General features: G+C 35.4%; 6 protein-coding genes across 6 annotated transcripts; 3 read left to right on the top strand and 3 right to left on the bottom strand.

The window, feature by feature from the left end:
- Window positions 1–51: 51 nt before the first annotated feature.
- LOC128865973 (GRIP and coiled-coil domain-containing protein 1) lies at window positions 52–3,596 on the top strand. The gene is made up of 4 exons (XM_054106424.1): window positions 52–177; window positions 976–1,301; window positions 1,375–3,226; window positions 3,292–3,596. Exons 2-4 carry the CDS (start codon window positions 1,220–1,222, stop codon window positions 3,470–3,472), a joined length of 2,115 nt encoding a protein of 704 aa, XP_053962399.1. The 5' UTR covers window positions 52–177; window positions 976–1,219; the 3' UTR covers window positions 3,473–3,596.
- LOC128865993 (protein arginine methyltransferase NDUFAF7 homolog, mitochondrial) lies at window positions 3,529–5,349 on the bottom strand. Its single transcript, XM_054106447.1, has 4 exons — window positions 4,898–5,349; window positions 4,181–4,831; window positions 3,909–4,088; window positions 3,529–3,804 (listed from the first exon to the last, which is right to left on the bottom strand). The coding sequence occupies exons 1-4, from the start codon at window positions 5,237–5,239 to the stop codon at window positions 3,640–3,642; spliced, it is 1,338 nt and encodes a 445-aa protein (XP_053962422.1). The 5' UTR covers window positions 5,240–5,349; the 3' UTR covers window positions 3,529–3,639.
- A 207-nt stretch (window positions 5,350–5,556) lies between these two features.
- On the top strand, window positions 5,557–7,830 carry LOC128866002 (zinc finger protein 271-like). The gene is made up of 6 exons (XM_054106458.1): window positions 5,557–5,662; window positions 5,749–5,963; window positions 6,014–6,717; window positions 6,777–6,911; window positions 6,971–7,081; window positions 7,136–7,830. The coding sequence occupies exons 2-6, from the start codon at window positions 5,838–5,840 to the stop codon at window positions 7,299–7,301; spliced, it is 1,242 nt and encodes a 413-aa protein (XP_053962433.1). The 5' UTR covers window positions 5,557–5,662; window positions 5,749–5,837; the 3' UTR covers window positions 7,302–7,830.
- Window positions 7,831–9,351: 1,521 nt separating this feature from the next.
- Window positions 9,352–11,869, bottom strand: LOC128865982 (transcription factor Ouib-like). The gene is made up of 6 exons (XM_054106435.1): window positions 11,609–11,869; window positions 11,401–11,526; window positions 10,679–11,217; window positions 10,476–10,610; window positions 10,292–10,402; window positions 9,352–10,215 (listed from the first exon to the last, which is right to left on the bottom strand). The coding sequence occupies exons 1-6, from the start codon at window positions 11,741–11,743 to the stop codon at window positions 9,807–9,809; spliced, it is 1,455 nt and encodes a 484-aa protein (XP_053962410.1). The 5' UTR covers window positions 11,744–11,869; the 3' UTR covers window positions 9,352–9,806.
- Window positions 11,870–13,571: 1,702 nt separating this feature from the next.
- LOC128856909 (zinc finger protein 782-like) lies at window positions 13,572–16,080 on the top strand. The gene is given in 6 exon segments (XM_054092356.1): window positions 13,572–13,891; window positions 13,956–14,946; window positions 14,949–15,294; window positions 15,364–15,498; window positions 15,591–15,701; window positions 15,904–16,080. Coding segments are annotated over 6 exon segments (1,845 nt in total). The 5' UTR covers window positions 13,572–13,756; the 3' UTR covers window positions 16,031–16,080.
- A 996-nt stretch (window positions 16,081–17,076) lies between these two features.
- On the bottom strand, window positions 17,077–18,903 carry LOC128866021 (transcription factor Ouib-like). The gene is made up of 5 exons (XM_054106483.1): window positions 18,644–18,903; window positions 17,977–18,575; window positions 17,788–17,922; window positions 17,609–17,719; window positions 17,077–17,494 (listed from the first exon to the last, which is right to left on the bottom strand). The coding sequence occupies exons 1-5, from the start codon at window positions 18,797–18,799 to the stop codon at window positions 17,371–17,373; spliced, it is 1,125 nt and encodes a 374-aa protein (XP_053962458.1). The 5' UTR covers window positions 18,800–18,903; the 3' UTR covers window positions 17,077–17,370.
- Between the last annotated feature and the right edge of the window lie 3,875 nt (window positions 18,904–22,778).

Here is a 22,778-nt window from a genome sequence, read left to right on the forward strand (position 1 = left end):
ATGGTAAGGCGTCATTCGGATTTTGAACACTTGCAAGAGTGGGTCGATCGTGATTGCTTAAAAGTATTTTGATAATTCATGGTATTTAAGTGGGTACAAGTGTATGTGAATTTTTAGTATTTAAATATATGTCTCTTTCAACAAAATCTAAATTGGACGGAAGTGACTCCAAACCAGGTGAGTCACCTTGCAATGCAATTTTTGCCGATTTCTTCGTCGGTGGCCTTAAACCGTTATTCATAGTCAAATCAATAAATTCTCTGAAATGAAAACCCTTAAACAGGTAATTGCAGTAGGGCAATTAACTCCCTTTTTCCCCTTTTTTTGGTCTTTAATTTGCCAATTTTTTTTTTTTTTTTTTTTTTTTGAAAATTGGAAAAGTAATGAATTACAATCTCAATGAATTAAAAAGCATTAGCGACTAGGCCATCAGCTTTACGTAACATAAGTATTTATGCCAAATTTTATTTAAATTACTTTAAACTGTTAAACTTCGTTTATAGATTTTTGTTGTTTGTATTTTTTGTTCTACTGCTGTTGTTTGTTCAATGTGCCTTGTTATCGAGGAACTTCACAATATTGAGAAAAGAAAACTGATTTATCACACGGTGTACAGAAACTAAAAGTGGCGTTTTCCGAAAACCGCTACTTTATTTTTCGCGATTTTGACATAATATCAAACAAATAAAACAGCCAAGAGGAAGAGAAAGTACTTGTTGGCAAATATTCAGTGAATGGATTGGTGCTTGGACAATTTTTTTATAATCTCAAAATTGTTGGGTATAATTTAGTTTGAAATTATACAATTTCTGGAATACTATATTATTTATTTTCCTTGTTTCGGGGTTTTTATTTTTGGCACTAATTTCTATCAGCTGTTTTATTTGCACTCTTTCAATAAGTTAAAGAAGTAAAGCGCGAAACCAGAAAACAATTCCTATTTGATCAAGCCATTTAGTATTCCGCTCTTTTCAGCTAAAGAAAATTTGATCCACCAAATTGTTGTATTTGTAGAATGCAATAATAACCGCTTAACTTTGACGATTTTGGATTGTGTGTCATCAGCGTAATATAGTGATCAGCTGATTGTTTTTGTTGACGTGAGCCATTAATTCTCAAGGCGAATATCATTCTTGATTAATTCTCCAATAATTTAATTTGTAAATTGTTTGGGAAGGATGCAAATTTTGGAATAGTATTTGTAATAATTCTTGGTACAATGGACCGTAACAAGCGTGAACTAGAGACTTTGGTGTCTTCACAAAAAGAGCAGTTGGCTAGATACGAGAAGCGTTTGAAAGGTAAACTATACACACATTTGGTAAAGAGAATACCATTTTGAAGGGGAAATTATTGTGTGCTCTATTTTAATAGACGTCGTCACAGCTTATAAAGGGCTACTCAAAGAAAAAGAAGCACTTGAGTCAAGCTTGGCTACTTTAACAACCTCCAAGAATGGAACGAATAGTGAAAGCTCCACTCCTACTGACACTGCTGCAGTTGATAATTCTGTGGCAGCAATGGCTGCTGAGTCAAGAGGCCTTGTCGTCGAGGATAAACAACAATTACAGACACAAATTATGACATTGATGAATTCGCTGGCGACATTATCGGCGGAGAAGTCTCGAATGGAGGCTTCTTTTCAGGCAGATAAGAAACAATTACGTGGTCAATTGACCCTAAAGGACAAAAACATTGCTGATCTGAAAAAAGCAATTAAAGAAAACGAAGATAAAGCCAAGGCGCATTTAGACGAAATGAAAGCAAAGTGGATTATCGAGTGCCAGGAGCGTGAAAAAGAAACAAATAACCAGATGATTATGATACGGGAATTACAAAAGTTATATGCTGACGAAAGGCATCTGAAAGAAAATATTGAAATGCAATTAAATAATTTCAAAACACAATTTGCCAACAATGAGGCTGAAAATGTACGGGTGCGTGATCTTCAAGCACAGCTGAAAGAGACCAAATCACAGTTGATGCAAATACAAGCTAATGATTGCGATACACAGCATACAACCACGGATGCTGCTGTCACGGCAGATAATAATATTTTATTAAAACATGTTCAGCAACAGATGCAACAACTTAAGGAACAACATGCTGTTGCCATCAAGAATGAGCAGCGACGTGTATTGCACGCAGAAGAGCAAAGTAGGCGTCAAGCAGCCTTACATGAAGATCGGGTTGCTAATTTGGAGGCTCGCTTAGCAGAGCTCAGTAGTACCGTTGGTAACTATGATCGTCTACGACAACAGGACCAAGAAAGCATACAAACATTACGCAAAAAATTGCAAGAAATAGAGCGCAATGCTGATTCAAGTTCAAACTTGGCCATTACTACAGATTCCGATGCTTATCATTGGCGTCGAAAGCTAAGTAATACTGGATATGAGATTCCAGCCATAGTTGATGAAATTATGCGTTTGAAAAAGTTGTTAATTGCCGAAAACTCCTGTGCTGCAAGCCCCATAGATATGAGCAAAATATTTTCGGTTAGCGCAGATCACACACATTGTCGCGAAGAACTGGAACATTTGCAACAACAATATGATGCTTGTAAGATGGAAGTGGCGCAGCTTCAGGAGCGTTTGCAAGTCCAAAAGTCGCATATATCCACATTACAGGAAAAGGTGAAGGTATTAAATCGCAACATTGATGAACAAGAGCTGGATCTAAAAAATCAGGCGGAAAAACAACGACAAGCTGTTAAAGAAGAACGTGCTAAATGGAAAAGTAAACTAAATGAGTTGGAGAATGAAACACGTTGTAAAGTTGTTGACTTGGAACAGCAATTGCAAAAGCAAAGACAGCGATCCTTGCAATTACTTGATGAAAAGGAGCAGGAGATAAAAACCTTGCAAACGTCATTTGAAGTTTTCCACAGTGTCACTTTACCGACTACAACAGTTGGCACACACGCAGAACAGAACGTACCAACGTCAGCTTCTGATGCAGAAAGCAATGAAGGAATTGGAGTAGGCAGCAGTAACTCTCAGTTGGGCACAAAAGTGTCAGTTAAAGCTAAAAGGTTATCTGTAGGCGAAAACTGCCACATGCTTCATTACGCAAACGAGATAGCCCGTAAGGATATCGAAATAGCTGGGCTACGAAAGGCAAAATATGCTGCCGAATCGGCTTTGCGCAAAGCCATACAGGAAAAAGTGAATGCACAAGAAGACCTCTGTGATAAAATCGCGCTGCTGGAGGAACACGTGGACAGGTGTATATGATTTTAACTTTGCGTTATTTATATTAGTAATTAAATTTACATTTATATTAATTTAGATTGGAACGCTGCAAAACACGTGAAGGAGCCAATCTTGAGTATTTGAAGAACGTGATCATTAGTTATATCGTAACACGTGACCCGGATGGCAAACGCCACATGCTGAATGCCATAAGTGCTGTACTACAGTTAACACCAACCGAGATGCAGACGATTAATAACGCATTCCAAAAAAAGTAAGGAAATAAAATCTTCCTTTCAACCAATGGAAATACGAAGGAAATATATGTATACAATTGATTATATGCAGGATTAATTATATTTGTGTAACAGTGTAAATTTTTTAACAATAAATATTTAAAATCATGTACCTATTAAATAACAATCCAATAAAATTCAAGGAACTATTAATGAAAACCACTGACAGGAAACTTATCAAGGTGATCTCTCAACACGGCTGGAAACATCGAAAAGAATTTGAAGCGTTTGCCCATCTGCGTAGGATCTGTTAGCATTTTATAGCCACTCCTGATAATTTCAAGATTTTCTGGCAAAGCACTCGTAAGTAGTTTCTGAAATTAACAAAATTCGTACATTTAGTAGTATTAATGGAATAAAAAAATTTTTTGAATGAATTAAATTTTCTTTTTTTTTTTTTAACGATAATGCGACTTACCTCTAAACGAGCATCGCCTTCCATTTTCTTCAAAAAGCTGCCTTGATCAACAGGACCGAAGCAAAGAACTTTCCCGTGTTCCTCTGATATCCGCTTTATTTGCCTAAAGTCAACATCTGCTGTGAGGTCAGCAGTACCTGGCGCCAGCAATGGCTCATGAAGTTGATGTTTTTTAAAAGCCTGCAAAAATTAAATTGTAAACAGTAACGGGCACAAAATTTCATTCGATATGGGTTATAAAGTGAATTATATAAACCCGTACTCTTACTTACTCTGAATGTATCACCTTTTTCACCAAAATGGCCGTAATCCATTATCAAGCCAATACCACCGTCGCTTTCAATCCGTTCCGCCAGCATACTAACAATGCGATCTGTATCTATAGAGTACTCTAGACAATCGCGTGTCTCGCCTATAATTGGCTGGTACAAATGTGATATCGGCGTCGGTGCCTTCGAAATTATATAACGAAAAGCCAATTGATCAGCGGTCTCGGCGCTGTCATTGCCGTTTATATCAATTAAGACTTCTTTCCACACTTCTCCATCACGTTGCAGTTTATGCACCGGCAAAGCATCAAAGAATTCATGTGCCAACACTATTGAGAACGCTCGCGGTACATCTTCTAGCCGCTTGTGCCAGTATACGCGTGTACCAGTCGCCGTCTTGCCAGTCTGATAGTGAGGCGAACTATCGTCTGTCACCGTCTCGGTACTGAAACACAGACGCTGGGCTTGTATTTTACTCAAATGGGGACTTATTTCTACCATATGAAAGGAAAATTGACCAGCGATTTTTAGTTGTGTCAACACTTTAAATACATCGCGTGATAATGTGCCCCGACCGGGCCCCAATTCAACAATTTGAAAAGGCGTCGGACTACCCAATTTACGCCACTCACTTACAACCCAAATAGCCACTAGCTGAGAAATTGATATATATCAATATATATAAAAATCAGTTATATGTATACTCGTATGTATAAATACCTCGCCAAAAATTTGGCAAATTTCTGGTGATGTGATAAAGTCTCCTTCGCGCCCAAATACATCACGGTGCATGTAGTAGCCGCTAAGTGGATTGGTAAGCACCTCACGCATGTAATCTGCAACTGTTATGGGCCCAACTGCCAATATTTTCGCCTTCAAATGCTTCGTTAAATCATTTTGTACTTGAGGTTCATCCGGCTTTGCTTCCACCTGTGGCGCAGTCAGTTTGCGAGTTAAAATTGTACTATCTGGACGGCGAACTGCTTTATAACTGTAATTTCGGCAAAAGCTCGAGTTTGCAGCTAACATATTGAAGACACATTTTAACGATATTTTCTTCATTGCCGGTGATTTTTCAAAGGAATTTTAAGATTGCAAAAAAATTACAATACACTACGAAGAGCTGTTTTGCTCTGATCAGTTTGACAGATTGATGTTTTGTTTTATATGGCAGCACAAGTAGAAATCTTTTTAACATTTATTTTTTAATAATCTGAATAAAAATTGTAGAATAAAAAAGTATGCTTAGTGAAAGGTACATAATAGATATGATTAAAATACAAATTTAAATCATTTCTTATTTCTAATTCTAATTACTTATATTGTCCATCTGTATTGATAGCAAGTGTGTAATGATATTCGTTTCAGTACGCAGACTTGGCAGTTAAACAATATTTTCTTCGTCTGTTTTGTCTTATTTTTTCAAAAAATATTTCCAAAAATGAAAGGAAGAAAACTTCAAATATGCGTACATCAAACAGACAGGTACCCTTTTATTATTACATTATGATATTATCAAGGTGTTGGCAACACTATAGATCTCAATAAAATTTGTTTTATTTACAATTAAGGAATCAACAACAACCGTAAGCGTGCTTTATAAGTTGAATTGTTTATTGATTTGGGACCGTTCTTAACTATTGAAGAGCGTATTCTAAAAATGCGACAGGACTTAAAGCTTTGCAGGCTTTGTGCGAAGTCTAGCAAAAATATGCCCACAATTTCGCTCTTTGAGCGAAGCCGAAAATTGGTGCTTCGGAGGATTTTCCAACTTACTAGTATCAAGGTACTAAGTGGCGAAAATCTGGAATCCGCAATAAACTTTTTATATTTTAGTTAAAAAAAGTCAGCAATATTCCAGCGGTAATGTGTTCTGATTGTGAGACGGAATTGAATCGAGCCTATGAATTTCGTGAGCGCTGCATCAATGCACATGCATATTTTTCCAGTGCAGAATATAAGACACACATTGGTCAGACTCATGATAGAAAAGATAGGTGCAGTAAAAATAAAACGACAGAGGCAGATCCTACTTTAGTAAAAGTAGAGCTGATGCCATACGCGCAAGATGCCATATGTGAAAGAGGAGATTTGGAAATGGGTCCAGAAAAGAAGCCCAAAGATGAACTTGAAACTGCAGACGCTGAAAGGGAATTTATAGCTCTCAATGAAGATGTAATTATGCATGACATATATGACGATGCAGAAGTGAATCTTGTAGATCAGTCAATGGAATATACAGCACACAAATTATTGCAATGTGATAAAATGAAAGGAAAAATTGAAATAGAATCGAAAGATCCTATAGATGAAAAGAACAGAGCAGCAATAGTTAAGCCAAAAAAAGTAGGTAAAGCGTTTATATATGAGCCTGGAGGAGATGATACAACGGCAATCCATCTGAAGATTGAATCTAAGGGCGAACGGAAGAACAAAGCAAAGACGTACATATGTGATCAATGCGGTAATCATTTTAAGTATCGTAGCCATTTCTACTCGCATATTACACGGCATACAGGCGTAAAACCTTTACAATGCGAGTAAGTCGTGCAGTTTTGAAACACTAAGCCATACAACTTTTTATAATTATGTCCTTCAGGGTTTGTCCAAATAAATTTTTTACTGAAGGCGAACTAAAGCGACACATGCGTCGGCATACCGGTGAACGTCCATTTCCTTGTCAACACTGCGAGCGACGTTTCACCGATTATAGCACACGAATCAAGCATGAACGGTAGTTTTCCTCATTCCAATGCCAATAATCTATTTGTCAAAGCCACTTATTTATTTCAGCACTCATACCAACGAACGTCCATTTGTGTGTCCACAATGTGGTAAAGCTTTCACAACATCGTATGTGTTAAAAAATCACATGCTTGTACATACTGGCGAACGCTCCTTCAAGTAATAAAGTTTGAAGGATTTGAAAAATTGTATACTAAAGTTTATTTTTAACAGGTGTACTCTTTGCAATAAATCTTTTCAACGTCAAACTCATCTCATCGTGCATACTCGTTCCTTGTCACACAAACAAAATTTTGAACGTGAACAATACAAGTTGACCCAGAAGGCAAGTGAAGAAATGAGATCGCTTTCCTCACAGTTATCAACCATGAATACTTGAAAACTAAGTAAAAGTGTATTGCCTCATGAACTGTTTAGATTACAGCTTTCGATTTTCAAATTTTTGTTGTTAGTTTAGAAGTTTTCACAATTCTATACTAATTCTGAAGGATTATTATTTTTGAAGTATATATTTCTTAAGTTACTAAATGTTTATTTGAATATTACACAGCAAAATGTATACGAATTCAGCTTATTATTTATATTAAAAATGCATTGAAATTAAAAAGTAGGTTTAACCCGGGTTCCATTTCTCTGCAGTAGAAGCAAAAACTCGATCAATCTTTTAAGTGAAGCGGGACCATAAAAAAATCTAACGATTGCGTGCATACCTCAATCAGCTTACCTAAATCGTAAGGAGGATTTGGTTAAGTACTGCCATAGTTGTATTAAAAACGTTAAGCTATATTTTTAGTTTATTATTTTTTAAACAATTTTTTGGTAACGGGAAATGTCACTCCACTAATTCATGAATGCTTGGATATGTATGTACATTAATTTTTATTATTAAAAGCGTTTTATTTATGATCTTCATGCTTTTCATTTCACTTATATATTATATTTAAGTCAAACATACAACTATAGGCTATTTTTACAATGATTGACCTTACGAATAGCTTACATAATTAAATCCTAGATGTTTAACAAAAAATTAAAAGTATAGTGTAAAAAAGTTGTAGAAGGTATTAAAGAAAAAATATAAAAAATAATAGTAGTAGGGATTAATTGGAATTATTTGAAAGAATGAGGAATTATTTGAAGCGCGTTCCCTTTTATACATTTAATTTTTAGGGGCGAATTATTCCAAAGACGGACAGAGAACACAAAGTATTGACATTCAGCCACCAAAAAATCTTTCTAAGTCATACGACGTAACCGATTGATTAGTGAAATTGTATGGGATGACTTGAGACTAACTTATTTTTATTTCACAATAGATCAGCTCTGTTCGCAGTGCGTAATGGCCTTCTAGTAATAACTTATTTTTATATATAAAACAATTTTTCGATAAATATTTTACTAATAAAATATAAAAACCAAGCATTGACCATGATCTTGAATAAAATTTTTGTCACATACATAATTTCTAGGAAAGGAAAATATTGAGAATTTCTTAGCACTATAAGGCTGAAAAGAGCAGCAGGATAAACAGCCAAACTGCAATGACTAGAATCCTCCTGACAATGTTGTTGGATATAAAATGTTTCAGTTTTTAAACCCTTTCACTTTATTAACCAGATAGTTATACTGTCGAAACCGACTAAATCAGACAACTTATCCCTATAACTTATATCCCACATACAACTGATTGTTTAGATATGACATTTTGAGTAAAAAATCGTCCATTCTTTCGGTTGGTTGTGCAGATACTCGATTTATCCACGGCGCATTCATTAAAGGTGATGGCACAAGACCGAAAACAATATTTTGTACATTAGGATGTCACAACAGAAGTAAAAGAAAAGGACGAACTGCGATGAACAGCCGGCATGCATTTGGAGCTAGAAGTATACCATACTTACATACGGGGAATGCTGCTGGAGTGACAGTCCTTGGCCAGACATAAATCCGGTTCGTTTCCGAAACGTAGAACCGACTGTCGTGGAAACAATAGTCTACAAGAATGATGGGATACACGATTACACCTAGCAAGGCGAATTCATAGAAGGTCACGTCGCTAAAACCAAGGTGGATTTATTATATTTAATCCACCTTGGCTAGAACAAACAAATTTTGTTTTAGTAATTTGATGATTCGATTGCCAAAATTTCAATGAGAATGCAAACAAATAAGGCAACAACAAAGAAGCAGGTATTAGAAAAAAACCGAATCGGTTGCTATAGCGAAGCCGCCTTGAACTTCACATTCAATAAATCACCTGTGATACATTTTGATTTTTGACATTTTTTGTTGATCTTTTTCATTTCGGCAGGATACGATTGACTTCCGTTTTAGCAAGGACTTACGTTATTTCGAGACTCGTATCGTACGGATCCTAGTATTTCTTTCATTAAGCACAACACACTAAAGAATTTAAAAAATATTTCACGTACGATTAATTTATTATTATTTGTAGGGGATTTATACAATATAACCCTAACTTAATTAGAACACTGGCTACTAGGGCCTTCGGTGCTCGATTAATTTATATTCATTACTTACACGAGATGTCGTGCGACATCGTCTCTTACAGTTCGTATCCTAGTTACATATCTGTGAGCTTCTGACAAAATAACTCATTACATATTACCAGGTTTTGCTTTTGAACTAAAAAAATGTAATCTTTCATAGAAACATTTCGTATTTAAATTATTATTTTTATTTATTATATTTTATGTATTATTATTGATTAGCTTCTGGAGCTGCAAGTATGAAAATGTAATGGTTTAAATTTTGCACTATACCATGCTAAGTAGAGAAAAGTTCTTTTGCCAAAAGTCCGCAGACATGTAGTCATATAGTCATCAAGGGGTAAACAAATAAATATTTATTTATATTAGCTAAACTATTCAGCATTAATGTAGTCATCAGAGTTGTGATGTTGCACTTCCTCATCCGCTTCTTCCACATTTGTTATTGTGTCCTGGTGTGTTATAGTTATAATATGTTGGTCAGATTGCTCTTCTTCTTCTTCAAGCATATCAGTAAGTTTGATATCTGTAGCTGTAAGATTTGTAACTGTTTGATGTGGTTGTAGCAAATGCTCAACTTTCACATCTGTGGTATTAAGATTGCTGACCGTTTGCTGATTTGTTATGGTGGCAATGTGTTGATTTGGATGCACCTGATGCAGCAAATGCTGCACTTTAACGTCCGCTGCAGCAAGATTTCTAACTGTTTGCTGATGTGTTATGGTTGCAATATGTTGGTCTAACTGATGTTTACGTGAAAAAGTTTTATTGCAAGGTGTACAACTGAAAACGCAAGATACAATTTAAAAACAAATATATATATTTTTTTTAAACCATTTGTTATGAATAACGGACTTACGGGAATGGTTTTTCGCCGGTGTGGGTTAACATGTGATTCTTTAAAACATTGGAGTAAGTAAAAGATTTACCACACGTCTGACAAGTAAACGGGCGTTCATTTGTATGAATCCTTGATGAAAAGAATAACATTAAACATTTATAACAAATATACACATATCATAAGTTTAAGTATCACAATGAACCTTTCGTGTTTTATATTCGTGCTCCGATCAGCAAACGTTCGCCCACAGTATTTGCACACATATGGTTTTTCTCCAGTATGCACACGCATATGACGGCCGATTTCTGAGGGACATGCGAAGGTTTTACCACAAATTCTAAAATAAAGATAAAATTTGAGTATTTCTAAAACATTAACATATGTACAAAGACGGGTTTCACTTACTCGCATTCAAAAGGCTTTTCAGACATATGACGGCGCATATGCATTTTCAGCAAACTACGTTTCGTATATATATTTCCACAAATTTCGCACATTATACTGGCTATCTCCGGTTCTTCCTTCTTCTTTCTACCCCGATTCGATTTCTTTCCACTATGTAATTCCGACTTTATGCTTATCCCTTCTTGTTTTCCCTTTGGCCGACCCCGTTTACGACCAGAATTTTCACCTGTTGGCTGTTCTCTTTTTATATACGCTTGTGTTGCTGTCTGTTTTACAATAACTTTCGCCACTTCTTCTTCAAAATATTCACTGTCAGTATATTCAATAAATTCTTCAGCACTTTCTGTATTGGGCTCCATATCTGATTCTAGTATTTCCTCTTCAACCCTTTCAGTTATATCTTCTAAATTTACTTCTTGAGCATCGATAAATTCAGTATGCATGTCGAAGAACATTTGACTGTCGTCTTCGTTATCTTCCTCGATTTTTGATATTATCTGTGAGTTGTCATATTCCTGCGGCTCAGTTTTCAATTCGGACTAAAAAAAGTTTATATTTTATACAGGTTTAATTTACAACTATTGTTGTTGTAGTTGTTGTATCAGCATAATCATTCCCCCACACACATGCTGAAGTGACAGTCCTTGACCGCATATAAATCCGGGTCGTTCCGGTAACATAGAACCGACTGTCGTGGGAACGTAATTTACAACTATATTTACCTTTACTATAGCATCTAAAAGGGCATGCTCACTCGCCTGGCACATGGAACGGAATTTGAAGGAAACATTTAGTTTATCTAAGCACTGAGAACAAATCATCTTGGGAAACTCTTCATGAGGTTTCAACTAAAATGATATTGGCATCACATTTAAAAATTCCATATTTATAGTAAACAATTAAAAGTATAGTAAAGTCAGCAGCGCTTACCACAATTCCACCACAGAGTTCTATGCGCTGCACAATCTCGGTACAAGAATCATTTTCATTCTCAAACAGAGGCTGCATTGTGCTTGTGTTAATATCCTCTGTGAGGCAAATACGACACAAATCATATATATGCATTACTGCAATTTTTCAGCAAATTTCCTTATATTTTGTTTAATGCAAATTAATAATACAGGTCCCATAAATATGTCTAATTGATCGATATAAGAACGCGTACTAGTATATGTGGATGTGTGTCGCAAGATGTTTTGACAATCACAAGTGTCATAATCAACGCCTTCTTCAAACCGGGTGTTTCAGATGAAAAAACAATAATCAGTTATTTATAAAACACAAAAATACAGCAACAATGTAACAAAAAAAATTAAATTATGATTGTGCCTTCAACACTCCGCTTTCTCATTTGGTTTGATTTGACAGGCAGCTGCCTCAAATGTATGAAATATTTGCATTTCATTGCAATATTAATTAAAATAGAAGGGTATAGGCCTATTTCCCTTCTATCTTGCCTATCAAAAACCATAGAAAAAATGGTATCTCGGAGACTTATGTGGTATCTTCACACAAATAAGTTGCTGTCAAGTAACCAAACCGCTTTTAAGTCCGGAACCAACACATTAAACGCATTACTTCGCTTAGACGAATACATAACCAATAGTATTTCCAGCAGAAACCACACGTCTCTTATATCCATAGACATGGAAAAGGCATTCGATAGAGTTGGTTTACACTCCATAATGGATCAACTTTTAGCTTTTATGCTAAATCGAAAATTCCGGGTTAAAGCAAACCAAATTATAACAGATTGTTGGCCTCTGGAAAATGGTTTACCGTTCCCCCCTCTCTGTCACTCTCTTTTTAATTGCTTTTGACAAACTCAGTCGAACAACCAATGAGAACAAATATTTCAATCATGTCTTATATGCAGATGATTTATGTATATATGCCAAAGTACAAGACATAACGACGTTCTAATCAAAATTCAATAGCCTTTTATTAGAAATAACAAATTGGTGCAACATCAGCGGAGCTAAGATATCCATAGCCAAATCTAATCATTTACATATATGCAACAGACATACTTGCAAAAGCTTTTTCGTAAACACAGAAGATACACACATAAACAATGTTACATCACTTAAAATATTAGGTATATTTCTTAACAACAAATACAACTGGAATGATCACACAAACTATTTGCACAAATCACTACAAAACATACTTAATATAATAAAATGTTTAAGCAACATCAAACTTGAAAGTAATACAAATGCACTACTTAAAAATCAATATCAAGTCAAACAATAGAAGAACTTCTGTCCAAAGTAAACGCAGAAAACATTAAAAGTTGTATACACTTTATTTACAAAATTAATTTGTATTTTGAAATCTAAATTATACACGAATTATTATATATGTAAATACTTATGTTACGTAAAGCTGATGGCCTAGCCGCTAATGCTTTTTTAATTCATTGTGATTGTAATTTATTACTTTTCCATTTTTTAAATAAAAAAAAAAAAATGATTACAGTTGAAAAAAGAGAACTTTTAAGTGGATGCGCTAGATTCATTAATAAATTCCACTCCGCTTCACTTCATTTTCTATATAGAGCCTTTCGATTTTTCGCCCGATTGATCTGAAAAATTGGAACTGTTTATAATTTCCTTCTTTATCTTGTTACGTTGGTTTTCATTCAAATAAAATTGTAAATCTAAAAACGTCCCGAAAAAAGTTATTATATTCTTGGTGCTGCCATAATGCCGCCTTGCTATGATGTTACAAAAATATCTCTTTTGAAAACATGTCTTCGAGTGTTGCAAAATGTTGACGCTGAGATATTAATTACAATTTTGTATGGGATAATTTATTTAATCTCCATCAGTGCGGTAAAATACCGAATTAATTTTACAACACCGAGTACTAAATGAAGAGATGCAACCGTAAAAGAAATCCGAGTTGACATTTCGCCTATCCGAGCTGACGCTTTTGGAAATGATCATATATTTTTTTTATTTTGCTATTGAAATTTGTGCTTCGATCTGAATATAAACAAAATTTTTGTGGTTTAGAGTGAATATTATAAAGCTTCCGTAGACGAGAAGCAGACAAAGGAAAATTTACAACTGCATGCCGGTAATGGAAATCAGCATTAAGTGGAACGTTTGCCGCATCTGTCTGGCAGAGGAGCGACGAAATTATGCAAAATATAATTTGATTGATTCTAAAATTGCCAAACAAATTTATGATATTGCTGGGGTGCAGGTTTGTAATGCTGACTATCCTTATATACATTTTGAAGTTACCAAATAACCAATATCTTCTGTAGATGGATACGAGCGACAACTTACCAGATAAGATTTGTCGTAAATGCTTGCTTTTGCTAAAATATGCTTGCCACTTTAGTACAACCTGCCGAAATTCGGACGAATATTTGCATTCAGTTATTCAAAAAACAAAATCTGCTACATCTATGCTAAAAATGGATAAACGTAGGGAGCGTTCTGTGGAGTTACTGGAAGAAATGTTTAACGAAGATGCTGAGGTGATTTCGCCAAATGAAGGAGACGAAGAGCAGCGGGAATCAGCAACTGTGGTACAATTAAACAAAAATGATATTAAATTGGCAAGTTCCACAGAATCACCGGAAAAAATTGGTGATTGCGAAAATGATGATAGAGTATATCAAACTCAATTGCTGAGGACTATTCCAAGCACATCCACAGTTTTAAGAATACAGCAATCTAATAGTACGTTCGGCGTCGCAAGTACTACTACAAGCTATGTGATAACCAAAGAGGATAACAAAAAAGTTGGTAATAATTCTGTGACGACATCAAATAAGAAATATAACAAAATCCACAAAGAAGAAAAAAATTATGACCATGACTACATAGACCAAGAATTCGATGAAAATGAATTAGATGATTTCGACGACAGCAAAGCAAGTTATAAAAGACGGCCTTTACGAATAGGTAAATCCATTTCTGAATGCAGCATGGATGATTTGGGTTATATTGATGGCAACGAAGAGAAACAAACCGACGCTCTGAATATTATCAACGATCACAATGAATGCAGTTCAATTAATGCTGATAATAATAAAATAGATGAGGCAGATAGCGCAGGTGACTGCGATATAAAGTTTGAAAAAGAGAAGCTATCATCTAACAGTGAGGATGAACATGTACAGGAAACAGATGAACTGTTTTATATCATCGACGAGCCTGTTATTAAGGAGGAGGAGTCTTCAAATCTGCAAAGTGAAGATGTTGATGTTGATGCTGATGCTGAAGCGGATGATAACATACAATTCATCGATGTTTAGCTGGAACAGATGCTTGTGAATACGCAGAAGAACCAGTTTATGACAACTGTGAAATAAACAGATCTATGGTGCAGTTAGAAGAATACCTGATAGATGAAAGTGATAGCGAACCTATTGTTCAGCAAGAATTGGATCAAACAGGAGAACAAACAACGGAAGAATCTAGCAGTACGACTATTAAAGCCAGGGATCGAGAACATCGTGGCTCGCCGCATAGTCGAAGAAAAGGCAATGATTCTTATATGTTTTCCTGTGAAATTTGTGGAAATCATTTCACCAGCCGTAGCCTTAGAAATTATCATATGCGTATACACCGTAAAGAAAAAAATTTCGAATGCGAGTAATTCAACTTCAAAAAAAAAAAAAATAGAGAAAGAGTGTTTAATGTTTTTGAAATATATTTTTGCAGATTGTGTTTCAAGCGGTTTACGGCGGCATGTAACTTGACAGCGCACATGCGTATTCACACTGGAGAAAAACCATACGAATGCAAATTTTGTTTACGAAGATTTACGGATCGTAGTACGCATGTGAAGCATGAACGGTGCGTATTGTTAGAATCTTTTTAAAAGAAGTAACATTTCTCAATACCCATTCTATCTGGTTAATATTTAAAATATGCTTCTATTTTCGCAGAGTGCACACTAATGAAAAACCCTTTCAATGCAACACATGTGGCAAATCATTTGCCCTGTCCACCACGCTTCGCACACATGAAAAGGTGCATACAAACGAAAAACCCTTCAAGTGAGTAAAAGCTGTAGAGTATAGCTATATTATTTTCAACAACTGATCGTAGAATTTATGTTTTACTAACAAACGATTTTTTTTTAATCTTGGCCTTAGTGAATGTAAAATAAATAAATTCAGCACAATTTTTTTTTTTTAATATTATGTTTACAACTTGAATATTTGTTCATTATCATTCTCTTCATCTTGTCATTTTCAGGTGTGAACCTTGCAACAAATCATTCAAACTACCTCACCAGCTTAAATCTCATCTGCATACAAATCAACATAAAAGCATTGTTATGACCAACGAATTGAAAAACTCTGAGTGTGAAAAATGCAATTGAATAAAAAAAAAACTTAGCTATAGCCTAGTGTGTAGTGAGATTTCCTTCATCGGAAAATATTGTGTTTGTTTTTATTCGGAACAGTACTTCATGCTGTGATGCGAAAAGGAAGGTATATAGGTGATAAAAATATAGTAAGGTATAACCGCCGCCGGAGCCGAGTGGTTTGGTGCGTGAATACCATTTGGATGTGCACATGTTCAATACTCTGGACATAAAACATCAAACGATAGAAAGAGTTTGTTCAGCGGTCGCCCCCGGCAGGCAATGGCAAACTTCCGAGTATATTTCTGCCATAAAAAAGCTCCTCATGAAAAATCATTTGCCGTTTGGAGTGTAGGTCCCTCTATTGGTGAAAAAACATACCATGCCACAAATAGGAGGAGGAGTTCGTCCAAACACCCAATAAAGATTGTAAACACAAATTTTTCAAGTGACACATAGAATTAATACTTCGTGTGGCCATCCCTGGTATATTTTACCATATATACTGAAGAGCGACTTTAGCCTAATTTATATTATTTACGTAGTGCTCACGTAGCTTGGACTCCATGTACGCTCACAGATCATTGGGGTTAAAATTTGGACTCTGGAGAATGCGGCGTAATTATGTACGTGATACAACAACCATTCTTTAATTATAACGGCGGAATGTTTTTGGTCGTTATCCTGTACAAGACAATAATCACCACTAATATTGCCAGATAGTTCAATCTGTTTATTATTCCTATACCTAGGGTTTTTGGTTGTATCCCACAGTATGACGCTGTCTCCTCCGAAAATCGATTGATAGTTGCGACTTCAACGCGTATTAAGATCTTTGGCACAGTAAACGAAGTCGGTAAAACCAGGATAGTGCGTTATAGATCGCAGGGAAATTCTGTATTGATAGTGTACGCGATGACAGCCCACATATCTTCTAGCAAGGCTCTTCACAACAAGCGTTGGCGATACAGAACCCAGAACTTCTGGTCATCAAACTCCGCAGACCTTAATCCCCTGGATTAAGGCTATAACTTATACCGTTATGGTCAATATAAATAAGGAGCATTTGTTTCGGACATGCAATCGTTTTCGGACCCGGATCAAGCCGGTTATTGCAGTTAATGGAAATTTTATTCAATGATTTTATAGATATATAATAAGTTAATGTAGTGTAAAAAATTCGTGAAGTTTCATTACATTTTGATCAAACTAAAAGCTAATTAGTTTTACTCTCAAGTTGTCCTCAAACACCGTACGCACCTTGTATGTACATTTTTTCGTAGCTGAAGTACGCAAGTAGCATTTATGTGTTATACAAATAGAAGTGACCTCTCCGCCAGCCAATAGCTTGTGATCTACTCATAAACGACCTCGTAGCCCGCAGAAATATAATGCGCCTCTTTTTGTTTATGGGTCAAAGTTTGTAAATGGGCCTTTAGCTGATGCTGAAGTGTAAATGCTTTTTGACAAACCATACAACTAAAAATATAATATATTCATTATTATATATATCAATTATTCAGCGAACAAACTAGCTATTGCTGATGTTATAGTAGGTAAGTATGATAAAAATGCATGCGTATGCATACTTACTTGAAATCCTTTTTACCGGTGTGCAGTTTGGAGTGGTTCTTTAGTATGGCGGAGTACATGAAACTTTTGCCGCAAACGCTACAAATATATGGACGCGTGTTTGTATGCACACTATAAATAAACGAAGTATTAATTATAAAGCAAATTAAAACTGCATTTCAATATTCAAAAGTAATCACCGCTCGTGCCGATGTTTCTCACTACGATCTATGAAGTGGCGATCACAGTACGAACACTTGTAGGGCTTTTCGCCGGTATGCCGTCGCATGTGATTCTTTAACTCACATATTTGGCGAAATGATTTGCCACAGAGCCTGAATGTTTGATTAAAAAAAATTACTAATTCCGTTTTAGATAGGTAAACTTACTCGCACTCATGTGGTTTGACGTTGTTGTGCAGGGACATGTGGTACACAAAAGTAGCTTTCTTGTTGTAAACGTTGCCGCAAATGGAGCACATATAACATGTGGGGCTAGGTGGACGATACATACGCTTTTTTAATTTCGTTACATTTCGCTGTTTTTCAGTTTCCGGACTTTTGTCAACATTAGCTTCAGTTGTTGTTGGATTGTTGAGCATTTTATTTGGCGTCTCAACATTGCTTTTGTCGTCACCAAGTTGTGGTTCTTCTTTGATGCAACGGTCTAAATCATTTTCTGATTCTATATACACACCATCGTCTTCTTCATCTACAAGTAATCCAAGGTCATCATCGTCATCATCATCGGAACCAGATTCTATAGCATCGGCAGATTCATGTACTTTGTCACGGTGTACTTGTAATTCTTCCATCAGGTACTCTAAAAATTCTACATCATCAGTGCCTTCTGGACGTATTCGATCCTCACACAAACTCTCTAAGTAAAGCTGAGAATTCAAACACATTTGACGAAAGTTATACCACATTCTTGTCATTTCAAAACATTTCCAACATATTTTTGATGGCATATCAGATGACGGTCGAATCTGGAGAGAAGAAAGTATAAACCAATGCCTCTATATTTCGTATTACTTATGAATTCACAAATACCTACCCGCACGCCACAGCAGTTCTCGATTTTTTTACTGAGCCTTAATTTTTGTAATGGCTCGTTAGCTTCGGTGTCATTTTCCATAAATAACTCAAACATACTTTCCTCTTCATTATCCTCCAAGCAAGTGCGGCATTTCAGTATTATCTTGTGCTCCATTTTGGGATTTTACTTAGTTTTAGTGAATAAATGATTAGTTTGTTTGTAAAACCGAAAATAAAAGGACAAGTTTTCTAAAGAAGAAGATACGACAAAAAGTAAAAATCAGCTGATTCGTCAAATCTTAGCCACACGTATACAACTCTATAAATTATGTTAAAACAGAAATGTCTAGTGAAGACCGTGCATTTCACTGCTAAAAAATATCTGTTCCACCGAATTTCTCGCCATCACCTAATCAAGAACAGCTGTAACTTCATAGATTAATAACAAAATTTATATATCTACTAGCATCACCCAGTGGGCTTCGCACCACCATACATAAAATGTTTTTTTTATATCGCAAGAAATTTTTCATATTAAGTTTTCTTTATAGAACTCGTAAAATGTTTAAACAGTTTAATTAGTTGATTTTTTTTCATTCAACATACTTTCTAAAGATGTCACAATAGCCTTTTCTGTACTTTTTAAAATTTGATTGTGGTGGTCACCTATATACAGGTAAGGTGAAAGAGCCGATAAAAACTTGTAATTAAACTTTGATTCTTTAATTTCCATTTCAATTTTTTACGCTAAATAAATTATGCTGAAATAAATAAAGTTAAAAATGTTTTTCCAAGGGCTCCTGGAGCATTCAATTTTTTATTATATTTTCGTCCAAAATGACTTGCAATTCAATAAAAGCATCATTGATTATTGCGTCACGCAAATGTATGTATTCCTCTGATCTCAATCGGGCTTGACTATGACGGATGAAATTGAATAGCTCACTTTCAATTTTGGCGTACATATCGACGATATATTGATGCGAAAGTTGATTGCATCGCAAAATAAAATTGTTTTCTTAAGGGCGAATCATTAATCGATACGAATAAAAATTCATCGCACTGACGGTTTTCGTTGATTTTTGACCTGCAATGCAAAAATTAATTAGCGTATGAAAATTATTTAAAAATCATATTTCAACAAAAATAAAATGTGTATGTACCAGTTGCTGGATTTATCATTGGTATGTTGATATGATAGGGGACGACCTCTCCAAAACAAAATGGGGTATTGCAATGCATCATAACAGCGATGGAGTTCTGAAATACGTTGTAATTGCTCATTTCTACGATACAAAACAATATCTCGTGACCGAAACTGTTCACCAACCACAACAATGGCTACTTCATCAATCGTTGCTACATTGAATCGTCTGGCGTGCTCCCCAATTGGTGTTTTATCGGCTTTTATTATGATTTTGTGGCCATCGGTGGGCATCAGATCGAGTGCCACTTTGAACAATTTCACCAATTCATTGTGTTGATGGAACATTATTTGCAATTCATTCACGATTGATCTTCTCGTATTCGTCGAAATTGCACAGCGCTGATCTAATTCACGATTCTCATCACCAATAAAATATATTTGCAAAAACTGAATTCAAACGACAGCAAATTAATATTAACATAAACACTTACAACCACAACAGTACAACAGAAACGCTCATAAGCATAAAATGTCATAACTCAGGAACGGCTGCACCGATTTCAATCAAACTTCACACAAACCACCTCCTCAAAGATAGAAAAGAACTCTAAAATTTGTGTGTCAATCGGTTTGGCGGCTCTTGAGTTATAAGATTACCAAGGAAATGTAACTTCTTTTTATATATATAGATATATAGAAGGTTGAAATGCGGGGTAAAATTAAAAAAAAAATTATAGAGAACAAAATAGCACCGCAACTCTGTATGCAATAATAAAATGAAGAAAATAGGTTGTATGTAAAGTCGGTTTACTGACGATAGTTTAACGTGACAACGTCATAAGAAAATACTTATGTAATGGTTACAATTTTCAAAACAAAATTTTAATTTTATTTGTTAGATAGATATTTTGTATGGATATAGAGGAGGAGGTATATGGAATCGCAATGGAATAGGTCAAGTTAAATTTACACAAACGTGAAAAATGACGAAACATTTATCAAATTCATGACAGATATGTTCAATTTCGATTGTGCATCAGACGTTAATAAGTCAACAACACTAAGAGGCACGCACGATCATCGATTTGCCTTTTTCAAGACTCTTTACACTCGAAACACTCCCTTTCATTTCCTACTTTTCCTATCATCGTCCTATTCTCAACAGAGAAATGGCTCATTACCATGCACACACGAAGAAGGCATATGCAAATACATATATATGCTCACTCAAGTAGGACAAAGCCAGATGTCGAACGTTGCCGAATGCGGGGGCCGATTGTGCTCTTTGTCGTTCGTTCCGCGCTTTCGCTTGCAGTTCATGCAAGGTAACGACCATGAGCAAGGTAATGACGATTGAGCAAGGTAACGACCATTGGGCAAGATAACGACACATTTTTTCGTGCGTGCAGCCGGCTAAATCGAATTATAAGACGTTATCACGTCAAAAGAAAATTACTTAACGTCTCGACATCAGATTTTTGATATTCTTCAATGGTCAATTTCAAAGAATTGCCAATTGGGACAGCAGTTTGAATGAAGTTAGCAAATCGTTTTATGAAATATTTAAAGTTATAAATTGCTAACATCTGTGAAACAATGAGCTGTCATTTGGTATTTATTGTGAAAATTTTAAGACTAATAGAATACAGAAGGTGGCGCCTTTTGAAAACTGATACTTTATTGCATCTCCCGGGGTCTGAGGAATATACAAACAAAATGAAGGGAATTTACTTGTTTGTGAAGAGGAAGAGTGAGCGAAAACAATAGAAACTGCCAAACACGAAGAATGATAGAATACACGATTGCGCCTTGCGAATTCGCTGTGTCGTAAGAGCGGATGAATGAACAAGCAAAACGCAGAGGAATTACTTGTTTATGAAGAGGAAAAATAAACGAAAACAATGGAAACAATCATGCACAAGATATTATACACAAATACACATACTTTCTTGCTTCTTCCGCACAAAAACGCAAACAAACTGCATTTGGAGGCTTTATATTAATTTGTGCTTTCACAATTTAACACACGGCACTCCGTTTTCATTAGTTTGATTAGCTTAGATATTACAAATCACAAAACTACCAAGCCATTCACTGAATTTTCACAAACACGTATCGTGAACTACGCTGACGTAAGACTTGTCAAAATCGCGAAAAATAAAGTAACTGCTTTTTAATGGCGCCACCATATATATTCAATTCGCCTTGAGAAATTATATGCACGCACATACACACTCTTTCGGTAAGGCGTCATTAACAATTTTTACAATTCGTGTTGTTACCATTTAACACGCGGCCCTACATTTTCGCAAGTTTGCTTAATTTAAATCTTCAAATTCCAATATTAACAAGCCAGTCACGGAATATTTACAAATCAGTAATTTCTCTTTCTTTTGTTTCGTATTATTATAAGTAGTTCATGACGTCAGCCGGTTGTCAAAATTGCGACAATTTAAGTACCGGTTTCGGAAGGCGCCACCTTTAGTTTTCTATACACCGTGTTACGTTTTTAGGGAATAAAAAAAATGAGGAAAGTGAAAATTATCACTCCATGGCTTCTAACAGCTTAGATAATTCTAACAGAGCTGAAATTTCACAAGCTTGGGTTTCTAACCACACGATAGCAGATATACCTTCTTATCTTTTATATGTATTCTAATCATGCATGGTCTAATTTTGGGAATAGTGCCGTTAAAGGATAATATATAACCATTAATTATTTTCACCATGTTGAACCGATGCTCTATTTTGCTTAATGGTCTTCTAGCCAGAAAGAAAATACTTCGCTTAACTTGAATTGATTTGCTTTAATTAATTACTTTCCATTCGCCAGCAAAAAAATATATTTGATTTCTCAATATAACGGTTAATAATTGCTTATCAATTCCACAATGCAAAAAATCTTCAGACTGTGTTTAGGTTGTCCATGGTGACAATACATTTCCTTAGGGTCCAATTTGGGGATATATAGAATATGAATCTTCAGTAGATATATGTACATATGGTA

This window comes from Anastrepha ludens, chromosome 2 (assembly GCF_028408465.1).
Source record: "Anastrepha ludens isolate Willacy chromosome 2, idAnaLude1.1, whole genome shotgun sequence".
In the NCBI taxonomy this organism is placed as follows: domain Eukaryota; kingdom Metazoa; phylum Arthropoda; class Insecta; order Diptera; family Tephritidae; genus Anastrepha; species Anastrepha ludens.